Here is a 14728-nt window from a genome sequence, read left to right as displayed (position 1 = left end):
AGTGCTAACATAAAGTACCAATGACTGGATGCCTGGGTGACTCAGTGGGTTGAGCATCCAACTCTTGGTTTCGGCTCAGGTCATCATCTCACATTTTGTGGGATCAAGCCCTGCATCAGGCTCCAAGCTGGTAGTTCAGAGCCTGCTTGAGATTTTCTCCCTCCTTCTCTCTCTCTTTGTCCTCCCCCCACTGCCTCTCTCTCTCTCTCTCAAATAAAATAAATTTTTAAAAAATAATTTAAAAAAATACTAATGACTGGGACACCTGGGTGGCTCAGTCAGTTAAGCATCCAACATCGGCTCAGGTCATGATATCATGGTTCAAGCCCCGGGTTAGGCTCTGTGCTGACAGCTCAGAGCCTGAAGCCTGCTTCAGATTCTGTGTTTCCCTTTCTTTCTGCTCCTCCCCCACTCAGGCTCTCTATCTCTCAAAAATAAATAAACATTAAAAATATTAAAAAAAAAAAAAGGGGGGGGGGGCGCCTGGGTGGCTCAGTCGGTTGAACGTCCGACTTCGGCTCAGGTCGTGATCTCACAGTTTGTGGGTTCGAGCCCTGCGTTGGGCTCTGTGCTGATGGCTCGGAGCCTGGAGCCTGCTTCGGATTCTGTGTCTCCCTCTCTCTCTGCTCCTCCCCTGCTCACACTCTGTCTCTCTCTCAAAAGTATAAAAATAAAGATTAAGAAAAAATTTAATACATGTGTATATTAAAAAAGAAATACTAATGGCCAATGCTAGAGACCAACTCTACAAGAGAGGAAAAGGGATTTTACAAGTGACCTGCATGGATCTCTTACCACAGGTGTCCCTACACATCAGGCCATACCGATACAGCTGAACCGACTCGGGCTGTGACCCTGCCAAAACTATAAAAGGGGATTAGTGAGAGAGAGACAAGTATCCAGGAGCGCATTGTACCACTAAATAATAATGAGGATCTCAACGAAATATCAAAATTTTAGCATGAAAGAAGAGTAAAGCATTATCAAGTGGAAACCCATTATTTTATACATAAGGGAAACGAACATTAGGGTGAAAACAAGCCATGAGTCCAAAGCCACACCCTCAGCTGATGGCAGAACCAGGGCTGAAAGCCTGATCTCTTGGTGCACAGCTATTCCCATTGTATTATGTGGCTTGATCACATCAGTTCCTCAAAATTCTCTAGGAAAAATAATCCGAGCAAGAAACTCCAGGTCCAGACCACTTCAGTCACTGTAGAACCCACAGACACGTTTATAATAACAACAGCATGGGTCCAATCTTATTACCCAGCAAAAATTAACATGAACAAGCAACCAGTACCCTCTGTGCTCTTAGGCTTCTCTAAATTTCTCACATGCACGTAAGAACATTAACACAACTTCTTTCCTCAAAAATAACCTCTCTGTGTCACTAAATCTCTTTCCTGAGTTCAAAACACCAATGCAGGCTGGGGCACCCAGGTGGCTCAGCGGGTTGAGCATCCGACTCTTGATTTCAGCTCAGGTCATGATCTCATGGTTTGTGTGTCTGAGCCCCACAACAGGTTCTGTGCCTGCTTGGGATGCTCTTTCCCTCTCTTTCCGTTCCTACTCCACTCACATGCTCTCCCTCTCTCTCCCAAAATAAATAAACTTGAAAACAACAACACCAAAACCACCAATACTGGTTTTTAGGTAACACTTCCATTTATCTATTTCTGGCAACATTCTATCAAATGTGGACACTGACACAGACATCTGTAGTATAATGCTACATCAGTGGTATGTTCGTAAGCCAGCTCTCCGAAAACATAATATACAATTAAAAATCTTATTTCTAGGGCTTGCTGGTTTTTCTGATGTAGATATGCCCGTCATGGCTGACTTCAAGCCACTGAGTCTATAACACATCACACACAGAATTCCTGAATATTTAACAATTGACTCTAATGCACCAAAGGCAGTACCGGCATGCCACTGGAAGTACAGGGACACCTACAAATAGTCAAAGTCAACCTACTCTCTTGTAAGAGGAGACTGAGGCTCAGAGAGTAAATGACTCACCCCCAGATCACACAGTGGCTGAGTGGGCTTTAATACACAGGATTCTACCTCAGCTACCTTCATAAATTAAGTGAAACTTTCCGTATTAGACATAGTCAGTGGTTTTCATATTATTGAAGAAAGGAGTGCTTCTCAAAAGTAAGCAGCATATGGGGCACCTGGGTGGCTCAGTCGGTTGTGCGTCCGACTTCGGCTCAGGTCAGGATCTCACCGTTCAAGGGTTTGAGCCCCGCGTTGGGGCTCAGAGCCTGGAGCCTGTTTCAGATTCTGTGTCTCCCTCTCTCTGCCCCTTCCCTGCTCATGCTCTGTCTCTCTCTGTCTCTCATAAATGAATAAACGTTAAAATTTTAAAAAAGAAAAAAAAAAAGTAAGCAGCATCAACAATGCCGAGAGACTGTTAGAAATGCTTATTTTTAGTCTCCACCCCAGGCCTAGGGAATCCTTATCTTTATCTATCTGTGCTTCACTAAACTCTTTGAGTGATAGGGAGCAATGAGAAAAAAATCTTCCTTAAATCCATCAATATTCTTTTTGTAAATGAGATCCCAATAAGAGTCAAAGATAATAGCTGTTTTCCTATCAGCATCCTTTAAGAGATACTTCTGAAGGTTTTAACATAAAGACCACAATCTTTTGCATTTACAGAGTCCTTACTCTTCAAAATAGTTTAGATGTTTCTAACAACAGGAAAAAGTTGAATTATTTACCTTCCAATTCTCCACCCCAACCTTTTACTGATCAAAGCCTAACCTACATTTCTATGTCTTAGCCCTAGCACATTCGTTTTGCTTACACAACTCCCTTTAAATATTTATGTGTCAAAGTTTTGCTCCACCCCGTCCCAAATCGAGGTAGTCAACAGCAAAACGGCTCTCCCACTGTAATCTACATATTGCTTTGCCAATTGATTATCCAGTTATGTATTTGTGTTTTGGTTTATCAGCCACTTCCTGGTGTTTTGCTATTTGTTCCCAACCTTCAGATCCAGAACAAAGACAAATAAATACTGTCTGCTTTGTTTTCCTCTTCCAATATTTTAGAGGTTGGAAAATTTACAAAATAAATATCCTCTCAACCTTCTTGTAAAAGCATTGCAAAAGAGAAAAAGAAGAATTGAGTAACAGTTTCCCAAATTTAAAAATACCCAGCTAAGGCACGCTCAAATGACCAACAGCTGTACTGATATTACTTGAAAAATAATCATACAGCAATCTACAAATACAGGTCCATGAGTTGTAATTCAGTATCCCTTATTAATTTTATTTGGAGGGCACACGTAAATATGTGTATTCTATTGGCACAGAAGTAAGACTGTTAATAACCTAAATGTTCGTAGATAATAGATTAACAAAAACGCTTTGGAAGGGCATGTTTGTCACTACCACATTTCCTAGCAAATCCAAAACTACTTGGTGAGCATCGTTCTTGGCCTTGGTGGGAAATAGCTTCACTGGATGTGGAAGTAGATGTTTTCAAGGAAACCAAAGTTCTAGTTTTATAATTCCCCAATTACCTGGTCCTGGCTGAACTTCTATTTACCGAGAACTGGCCAGAAAAGCTTTGCAACACAGGAGGAGGTAACCATCCCGAAAGCAAGTGTCTCTAAATTTTCAAGATTGCCTTCGCTAATACTTCCACCCCCAAAAGCAGCTACCTTTCTGAGATTCGTTACTGATCCCACCAGCCACATGGGGTCTGCTTGCTCGTCATCTTTTCGGTCAGTACATGCATATGGGCCAGCACTCCCAGGTACGTCTGCTCAGGGACCTCCACCCCGCCCCTAACGGAAAGAACACAAACTCCATTCGCTAACGTCAGCTGGACTTAGATCTCAAACTCCAGTCCCATTTGTACAGTGGAGTCTACCTCACTGAGGCACCAATAAAGGGGTGTACCGCGTGCAATACCGAGTCCTGTGTGGACTGAGCCCACGTGAGCCAGCGCGGAGGAGAGGAATGGCGCGGAGAGCAGAGGGCACTTACGGTTGGCACAGCTTGATTAGGTCCTGGTCAGTGGTGCCTGGAGGAAGGCCTCGAATGTACAGGTTGGTTTTACTCAACTGTTCCCCGCTGCTGTTGCTGCTGCTGTTGTTGCTGCTGCTGTTTGTGCTGGGGCTGGGAGGTGCCATGGGGTGGGGAGCTGATGCATAGGACTGCTGGAAACAGAAAAGGCTGTTACTGGAAAAACAAAGCCAGCACCTATTCACAGGCCAGCAGCGCAGCTCGAAAGCAATGCCGGCTTCTCGGCCTCTCTGATCCACACATGCACACACATTTTTATATCACTACCCTGTACGCTTCTGAGAACATCATTCCCCCCACTCTGGCCCTGCACTTGGGTCGGCATAAGTTAGCCCTAAACGGGGCAGAAAGAAGTTCCCAGGTGCTCCTGACAGTGGCATATGGCTTCTGAATCAGTCCCCTGTGATTTTCCTTAGAGGTGTAAAGTCACACGTTACCTCCCTCCCCACGAGAAGAACGTAGTTTGCTCTTGGCACCAAAGCTCTGCCCCTAGCTCACCTTTAACGAGCCACACGTCTTTGCTTTGTCTCCACTCCTTGTCCCCTCCTCTCCAAAACACAAAACCGAAACCAAATAAACAAAAAACTGCCTCATATTGTTGTCCTCCCCATCACTCTCCAATACAATTCCTGACACACAGGAATCACTCTATGAATAGCGAATCTAGGAAGGGCCAAACGGACGGATGAACGGACCTCATCTCTTTCTACCACTCCCAAATCTGCTTCTTCATGGCGAACGTCCTGTGTTTTGCAATACTGAGCCGCCATTCTCTCAATGCAGTCAAGATCCCCTTTAGGTTCCTCTAGTCGAGGGTCTCAATCCAGGAACTACTGACAACTTGGGATGATTCTTTGCTGTGGGGCCTTTTGTTCATTACACTGTACGTCCCACATTGTTCATTGTAGGGTGGTAGCAGTAACCTTGTCCTTTACCCACCAGATTCTAGTAGCACCCATCCCCTAGTTGTGACAACCAAAATTTCTCCACACACTGCCAAGTGTCCCCGGGGAAACAACCACTGCTCTCTCCCGGTAGAAAATCACTGCTCTAACTTGTCAAACTATTTTATAACAAAATAAAATGATAAAATGATCCCTAGCAACTGAGAATATACAACATGAATATACGTGCCAGAATTAGTGGACACGGTGCTCATTATATACTTCATTTCTTTGTCAAATGGGCCTATCTTCACAAGTGCTTAAATTACACAGACTGAGTTTGCACTCCTGCTGTGTCTCTTACTGGCTGTGTGACCTTTAGATGGTGCCTTCACCTCTCTAAGACTCAACATTCTCATTAATATGAGGAGGATTAAAATACTACTCTCAATAGTATGTCACAGGGTCTCTATATAAATTCAATGAGCTAATGTAAACAAAATGGTTCCTGGAAATTAGAAAGTGCAAAATAAATGTTAGCAAAAACAAAAATGCAAGAGTAACAATAATGATAACATTTGTAGCTCATATCTGTCTTGCCAGTAACATTAGGCTATATAACTATCCCAGATATTCTCAGTCGTAACCTAGAATGTTACCTAAAGGTAACACCTATTAAGATTCCAGTGGGGAGATTTTGGCCTGAGTGTTAACCTGAAGACACATTAGCTGTTCTATCAGGGGTGAAGGTGTGTATTTAACAGATGGCAAGTAGATGCTTAAGAAATACTTAGTCTACAACATATACAGTACAAATTGAATGAACACAGCACTTAGTTCACAGTGATAAAAGGCCAAGTTTTAAAATTTTTTTTTCAACGTTTTTTTATTTATTTTTGGGACAGAGAGAGACAGAGCATGAACGGGGGAGGGGCAGAGAGAGAGGGAGACACAGAATCGGAAACAGGCTCCAGGCTCCGAGCCATCAGCCCAGAGCCTGACGCGGGGCTCGAACTCACGGACCGCGAGATCGTGACCTGGCTGAAGTCGGACGCTTAACCGACTGCGCCACCCAGGCGAAAAAGGCCAAGTTTTAGCGGCACCAGCCTTGTTTCTTGCTATAATACTCAGTGTTACACTTTTCAGAATGATCAGATTTGCCCCAGTCCATATTTCCAAGTGGCTACAAGACAATGCCTCTTAGCTACAACATGTCAAATGAAACTCATTATCTCTGCTCTCTCACCGCCCAAGTCCCCACCCCAGACACCCAGCACAATTGACCCCATTTCTCTCTGGTGTTGCTGACATTCATCTAGCCCCCATGCTAGAAGCCTTGGGGTCAGCTTCACTTGTTCTTTCATTCTAAATCTCAAAATACAGTCAGCTACCAAATTTTTGGACAAGTTTCTAGAAGCATCCTTTTCTCTGAATTCTCACTGCCTCCTAGGTCGGGATCTGGTCCACCTTGTGGATCCACCATATCCACCATCTGGCTCATGCTTTCCTCTTAGGGAGGAAAGTGGAGGAAGAATAAGACAGACAGTCAAATGCAAAGGCACACTGGTCTTGAGTATACTGGGCAGTTCCTTTAAGGAATGGCGGGCGGGGGGGGGGGGGGGGACAGAACCCAGAGCCTCCTTCTTTGAAACAAACATTTCAAGTAAACATTAGGTATTACTTAATCTGCTACCAACATTTTTAATGTGGGATTTTACAACAAATTACACAGGAGAATACTTTCTGTTCCCAATGTTTGAAAAAAATGACATACATCCATTGCCTTTTGGAATTTAATATCTGCATAAAGCTGCATGAAGTTTCTTGGCTGGCATGAAAAACTAGTCTGCCTTGACCTAAGAAATCCATTTCGCTCCGTGGACACCCCATAACACTTAAGCTCTATCTCTTTACACGCCCTGCACTTAGTAGGTTTTAACACATCCCTGCTAAAGTAATGCCCTGGTCCCTGTACCTCCCAATGGGACAGATGAGATTTATCTTTCACTTCCCGCATGTGCTTTATTTTCTTAAATTTCGCAGGGCTTTTTAAAAGCTGTTTGTTACCACTTTCACCTCCCCTCTCTCCAAATTCTTTGAATTCCATTCTGTACTCAGGCTTCTTTTAAAATGAGGCTTTGTTAAAAGCAGTTTTCCCCATGGCATAGCTTTTAAAACTATCAGGGAGCCAAAATAAAATCACATCTTCAGCTTTATGTATCATAGATCTGACGGACCAGCTCAGACTGAGTCCCTGAATGATCAAACAAGAAATTTTCATCTGTAGGATGGTCAATATGTGTTTACTTAATTGTCCACCCCCCCCCCACCCTCCATAGCCAGAATATCATTTAGTAAATTGCATGGTGCTTAAAACAATAAATGTGCCCTCCAAAGCGCCCAATGTATTTACTAGGAAAAAAAAAAAATGAAACAGTCAAAAGCAAATCAAAGCTGGGACGACTATAGGTTACTTGTATGCATGGAAATGAGGTATGTAATTTACAAATAGAGATCCAAACACCAGCCTGTTGTGGAGAAATGATGTATTTCAAAAGCCCTTTGAAAAAAAATACACAATCAAAACGGGTTATCTGTGTCATATTCTTGTTTGTGAATTCTAGAAGTTCTGCTGAGGGGCGCCTGGGTGGCTCTGTCAGTTAAGCATCCACCTTCAGCTCAGGTCATGATCTCACCGTCCGTGAGTTCGAGCCCTGCGTCAGGCTCTGTGCTGACAGCTCGGAGTCTCCCTCTCTCTGACCCTCCCCCGTTCATGCTCTGTCTCTCTCTTCTCAAAAATAAATAAACATTAAAAAAAATTTTTTTAGAAGTTCTGCTGAAAGAGGTAGACTTTCTCAGTGTTACTGAACCAATCAATCCAGAGATTTTAAGAAGGAATGCCTACATTCTCACTACTCCTTAATATTTCATTTATCTGCTGATGATATACTGAATGATTCAGGTAGTGGTTTGCGCTGTAAATCATCCTTTGGTTTTAAGAATTATAAATTCCCTCCTCTCCTCCCACTTTGCAAACACACATCTTTTAATCAACAAAACATTGGCAGAAGTCTCCCGGAACGTCTGACAAATGCACAGGCCTAAATGAATTAATTTGTGAAAAGCAAAAGCAATGTTGTGTGCCCTGGTACCAAAGACAAATGACCACACAGCATCTTTACAAAAAAAAAAAAAAAAAAAAAAAAAAAAAAAAGGAGCAATAATCGTTAGAGGTGAATGGGTCACAGCAACCACTTTCCTAATTAAAAGTGGCTCTGATTCCTTCCTCAATTCTTTGTCTTCAAATGGATTTGGGGTTTTATCATTGATTAGCTTTTAAATCATTTTGAGGCACCCAGGAAGAAATGTTTAAATGTTAGTAAAAAAAAAGAATTTATTTTCCCTGAGATAAAATGGACTTTGCTATATTGCTCAAAGTCATACTTTATAAATCCTATTTAGGAGTGGTGAGGACTTACAGTCCAGGGTTACTGAACACTGCTACACGGTGCCGTAGCAGGGCAGGGAGCTGCTGTGAATTTGCAGCGTCAGCTTGGTTAGAACCAGTGAAGACGACAGATTTTCAGAAGAGGACCTTCAGATGGCACTCTGATGGAGGAGGGAGGTAGGATTTCTCTTGAACCTGCACTCGCTTGGCAAATACGCAGATTTTCCTCAGGTGTTTATTCATGGTCTGTTGGGACCACGGTCTGCTGGGAGGGTCTGTTAGGTATCACGGGATGGGGGTTGAAAATCTCTAAACCACATGTTGGGGCTACTACATCAATGGATCAGTACCAGTGTTTTCTTTGGGCAGCTAAACCAAATGACTTGACATCCATTTTAGAAGATAACGATTCTAATAATTATAGGTAACATTCGTTGCGTGCTTCCTAATAGGCATCGTATATAACCGCCCAATGAGGCAAACCATATTCTTCTCAAACATAAATGAGAAAACCAAAGTGCAAAATGGACAGATGACCTTCTCAAGGTCACACAGTGGGAGCCCCACTTTGACCCTAGAAAGTTGGACTCCAGGGGCCATGCAGCCCCCACCAGCACAACAGAACTTCACCTATTGATGACATGGGCACCAACACAAACGGCTTTTTTGCCGTCAGCTTTGGAAGAAGGCACGAACAAAAGCTCTCCTGCATCCAAGTATACGGAGGAGAAATCGAACAAGGATGGTAAACAGCATCTAGTCAAAATGGAGGTTAATAAGGCCTTTCCTCTATCAGAATTTAAATGAAGTCCATCTTAAAATTTAATGTCAAAGGGGAAGTGACCATCAGAAGCAAGCAAGGTGATGAGTTTTTCAAATAACATCAAACAAATGGGTTCCTTGGTCAAGATTCAGGGGATGTTATTTGATAACAGGAAAATGAACTGGCTTGCAAATCATCCTACAACAGCTGATTCATTTAGTGTGCTTTGTTAATATGCCTCATTTTTCAAGTTTGAAAAGTGAATCAACCGGGTCCTCCTACATTCTTCTAAAATGTGTGATTTGTGTATATAGGTTTGGATGGAGGTTGGTTGTGCTTTTGACCCCTACATATTTTGGAGGTAAACTGGAAAGGGATAGGAGTTGTAGTTTTATTTGTTTTCTCTTTTTTTTTTCCCCAATTTTATTTTAACAGAAAGTGTTTGATACGTTCAATAAATGCTGTTCACATTTCAAGAGGGTAAAGTAAATCATTAAAAATCATCTTTTATACAGTATGGAACATATTAGCTGAACATGTCTGAAGGCAGGGATGTAATATACACACACCAGCCAGACCATCTTAAGCCAGGGTCACTGCTGACATTTTGAACGAGGTAATTCCTCGTCGTGGGGCTATATTGTGCATTGTAGGATATTGAACAGCACCCCTGTCCTTTGCTACTAGATGGCAGGTGTACTACCCTCCCCCCAGGGTGTGGCTACCCAAAATGTTTCCAGGTATTGTCAAATGTCCTCTATGAGGGTAAAAGTGTGCCTGGTTGGCAATCACTGCCTTAAACAGATCCAGCCCCTCTCCTTGAAAAACAAATACCAGCACAGGACCCGGAAATGGAATAATAATAATAACTCAATGGCCTACAACCTACTGCATTGAAAAACCACATCTACTGACCCAAGTTCAACTTCTTATCCCCAAGTATATACGGCACTCATCTCTGCGTGCCTCTGCCCTCCGTAACTAAGACATTGGTACGCCGCATTTCATTTGCAGCAGATGAGGTCTGAAACGTGCTTCTTCCTCTTATTGAAAACATAACTCTTTTACAAAGAGAATTTAAAATATTTTTTGCATGCAATGCCCGCTGGCTGGGAATCACAGGGCCTTGATGCCAAACTGCAGTCAATTCTATTCCCGGCATCTGGTTGCTGGCAGGATCCTGAAGCAGTTGGTCTGGTGGTTTTTTGGAGTGGCCTTGGACTCCCTCACATAGCAGTCTGTTCTGCTGATGGTCTCCCCAATTTGTTTTTATTCATCTCCAGTGCAACAGAATTTGTACTCTTTTATCCACTCAAGGGTAAAGCCCTGGATAAAGTCTCCCATGGGACCGACATGCCAAGCCTTTTACTATCCAAAAATGAATACAAACCACATTCCTGTCTTAAATCATACATTATTTAGCCTGCACGTACACATGCAATCCATTGCTCGGTGGATTAACACTGCTGCAGGCTATTGAATTCCTCTCCCAGACAGTATAATTTCTACATAACCTTGCTTCTGCACACCTCTCCTCTAGTGGGAACACAATACGAGCAAGTAGACACGGCAAGAATTGCAGCAGTCACTGGAGTGCCTATCATAGCCTTAAATGAGGATGTGCGTATTGTCTATGCAAGCAATAATCAATGCAGCTAAAGTAATATAGAAGGCAAGACACGCGATTTTAGCCATGGTTTCATGAACCACATATATTGACGCTTTGCGGTTTTATGCTGGACAATTGCCCCTCCATTGGTCTAGAATACAATTATAGAAAAAAATGGTTCCAATTCCACCTCTCATAACAGAGTTTGGTGAAAACCTGCCCCACTTCTCTTTTCCTACCCACGGATCAGACATGGAAATAAGCAATAAAGGACAAGACTCCTCACAAAAGGCAATCATTTGCATATTCTCTGTTAACAGTTTTTGGCAATAGCCACTGTCAACAGTGGCGGTGTGGTGTTTAAGAGCTCCACATTGCCCTCCGAGAATCCTGCTCTACCCCTAACTAGGCACTTAAACCTCTAGTCATGGGTAAAACAGGAATTTCGATGATCTCACCTAAGACTGTTGTGAGGCTTTAATATATAAATTACACATAAAATATTTAGCATCGTGCCTGACACAGAGTCAATACTCAATAAATACTTGTTGATCTTATCATTTTCATCAGCACCATCATGAGGCAGATCCTTAAAAGAAACACTACTTTCTCAATCCTACTTGGAGTAATTTACCTTTAAGGGGTGCTACCAGAGTCAATCATTGATTTTTTAAGCATGGGAGCCACTATTCTTGAGATGAAACTATGTCACCAGAACTGTGGTTTGTCATTTTCATCAAGAACCAAAAAGTAATAACTAAGCACTGATGAAACAATCATTGTGGATTGAAAGGCTAATTAGTTTCAAGGTATTTCCAAATCACTACTGAGGTATTATTAAAATTCTGTTAGGATGAGATTCACTTTTGCTGTAAATATTAGTTTTTAAAAACCTCAGCAGATTGCATAATCACACATCGCTCTATGCTATTTACAAATAGGATTAATCTAAAGTCATTGAATTCCATTCAGAGGTTTAAATATTAAATGACATTTTAAAATTCATGGTACTTGCAAACACAAGTAAACTAGTTATTGTTCATTACAAGCACCTATAAACCAATTTCACTAACAAATTTACAAGCTAGAGAAGAGTGGCTGCTATAAATGATGCCACTGGCCTTTTATAAAGATTGCTCAGTTCTCCAAATGCCAGTGACATCCGGTCTTTGCTCTTATCCATCTTTTAATTTGGCCAACTCGTGATCTCTTTAAGGAAAAATAAACAAAATTAAAATATATTCAAAATTTAGCTCAAAATATAGCTCAAAATTTGGGCTACTTACACCATTCATGTAAAAGTTCAAGTCTACACTTAGAAAATAATCCCAAACAGCTCATGATTCCAGTATTAATAAGGATTGATTCCTCATGCAAAAAAATAAATAAATAAAATAAGCCATGATTGGTACCCAAGGTAGAGATTACAATGGCATCTATACCACAAATAGTAATGGTTAGAATTCCCCAGAAATATCAAAAGTGACTGTAAACCCTGGATGGGGCCTCTGTTCTGTTTGTCCCAGGAATGTCTCCGAGATCAACTCAAACACTTCCTTTTGTAATGGGCTAGAATCACCAGGACAAGACTGGAAATCCAAAACAGGTCATAACTGCTTGTGGAGATCTCTAGGATAGCCAATGGTCAGCAACTCAATTCCTAATGCAGTCAGAGATCTTACAGTCCAACAATTACACTCGGGTCACATTCTTGTGCCTTACATGTTTACTTAATTTTTTCATTTAGTTTTTCCCCATAATCTCTATTTTGACTATTTTCTTAGTTTTTTGCAATATTCTATGCTTCATAATCCAATAATGTTTCCCTAAAACTACGATCAGTAATATCGCCAACAATTAGTTTTCCTAGCTGTATCATGTATGCTATCCAAAACAGAGAAGCACAATTCATACAACTTAAAGGGCACCACTGCAAGATAGGTGGACCTCGTACTTTATTGCAACTAAATGAACACTCTCAAAATTTTCTTCTTCAGTCAATGAAAACAGATATAATGAACCATTTCTGCTCATTCCACTTGACCACTTTCCATATAAACCAATCATATTACCAGGTTGGTTACTAGTAGCTAATGGGTGATAGAAATGAAGCATTTTGTTTCAAACCATGTGTAGCAATAATTACTATCAATGATGGAAGGCCATCCGGAACGTCAAATGGCATTAAGGCTCTTTTGATACACTAAATGATTCTGTCCAATTAAATCAGAATTCACTTTTTCTGAAAGTAAATCCATGTTGACTTAAGAGCAACTCAATAATAGGATAAAGAACAAGTGCAGTAAACCCTTATTCCTTTATTGAGGCTTCCCTACTACTTCCAAAATATCTCTCCAGTCCCTATCTCACCCTGTTTTCCTCGATTTCCCAGGGCTCACTCACCTTCCTTGCCACACCATGCTCCTATCTGAATCTATGCCTTATTTTGTCTTCCTCCCTTCACTTAGAATGCCTAGTCTGCATTCTTATACCTTATTCTAGGGTGACTCTAAAATGTATCTTATAAACTGGGGTACTTTGGAGAGCAAAATAGGGAGATGTTGATAATTATATCAGGACACAAGGAATCAATTGAGACCGTCCAAAGACACTTAGAACATATGGTCATTTATGATTATTTTCTATGTATCTAAATCTCACATATTCATCTAGAGTCACCTGAAGTTCCACCCCATTTTGTAGCATTTTCCTGTTATTATTTTAGACCTATTTCATTTACCCCTCTTCTTCGTTTCTATATAATTAAATATCCACAGAAAGTTATAAAATATTTAACAAGAATAGCAATGACTGATGTATAATGAATATATAATATACATGAGGCATTGTTCTAAGAACTTTATATTAATTGATTTATACTTTTGGAGGTATGTATATGGCTACCCCCATATTGAAGATGAGAATACAGAGTTTCAATGACCTTTAAAGGTTGTTCAGCTACTCTGTGACAAATTCAGGGCCTGAAGTAAGTCAGTCTTACTCTGGTTGATTCCAGATTTAACTCTAAATATGTGCAATCCAATATGGTAGCCACCTGTCCCACATAACTATTTAAATTTAAATATAATTGATGTGAATTAATTAAAATTTTAAAACGTCAGTTCCTCAGTAATATTAACCATATTTTAAGTGTTCAAAAACACGTAGCTACTGGGGCACCCGGGTGGCTGGGTTGGTTAAGCGTCCAACTCCTGATTTCAGCTGAGGTCAGGATCTCACCTCTCATGAGATGAGCCCAACATCAGCGTGGAACCTGCCTGGGATTCTCTCTTTCCTCTCTCTCTGCCCCTCCCCATGCTTACACATTCTCTTGTTCTCAAAATACATAAATAAACATTAAAAAAAAAAAAAAAAAAAGACATGTGGCTACTAGCTACTATATTGGACAGGAAGACAGAACATCATCGCATAAAGTTCAATTGCACAGATCTGAGGTACCTCATTCTTACAGTTACCAGGCATCATCTCCCCAGACTATACTGTACATCTACAGTACCTAAATGTGCTGAGCAAAATAATGGTCATGATTTCTGTGCTGCTATTCAGAGGTGTTTTTTTTTTTTAAGTGCGATTAATCTCCTTTCAGTAGAGAACATATTTAAGTTTTTTTTCTCCTTCAGGAGTGGGTCTTGATTTTGGCATATAAAGTCTATCAACTGATAGCTTCCTTGACCAAAAGTAGAAATTATTAAAAGATATTCCCAGAAAGTAAAATATAATGTGTGGGAAGAACAAGATGTGGTTCATTTGTTTTTAATCAAAACCAAAGTTTCATCTGTATTATAAAATTTCTTAATCTCAAGGAAGAGAAGCAACAGAGATAAATTGCTGTTAGAGAATCAATGTCTCTGTCTTTGGGATTCAAGCTTCGTGCTTGGGAGGAAGTTCTGCATTTTTAATACATCATCTACTTTACCTACATATCCTAAAAGAATAGCACCCTTACTAACCACATAG

The 14728-nt window shown here is 40.9% G+C and overlaps 1 protein-coding gene across 11 annotated transcripts in view; it reads right to left on the bottom strand.

Moving 5' to 3' along the window:
- The window catches only part of RBMS3 (RNA binding motif single stranded interacting protein 3), a 1330859-nt gene that overhangs the window by 569541 nt on the left and 746590 nt on the right, over positions 1 to 14728 (bottom strand). For 8 of the 11 annotated variants that reach the window (XM_060640721.3, XM_060640720.3, XM_060640718.3 and 5 more), the window contains one exon: positions 4008 to 4180. In XM_060640721.3, the coding sequence (XP_060496704.3) occupies positions 4008 to 4180 (173 nt within the window). The remainder of the gene's footprint in view (positions 1 to 4007; positions 4181 to 14728) is intronic. The other 3 variants (XM_060640722.3, XM_060640717.3, XM_078432423.2) reach the window with 1 other exon arrangement.

Source organism: Panthera onca, chromosome C2 (genome assembly GCF_046562875.1).
Source record: "Panthera onca isolate mPanOnc1 chromosome C2, mPanOnc1 haplotype 2, whole genome shotgun sequence".
Lineage (NCBI taxonomy): Eukaryota > Metazoa > Chordata > Mammalia > Carnivora > Felidae > Panthera > Panthera onca.
Note: the sequence above shows the minus strand (reverse complement) of the source record. Positions and strands in the feature narration are given on the sequence as shown.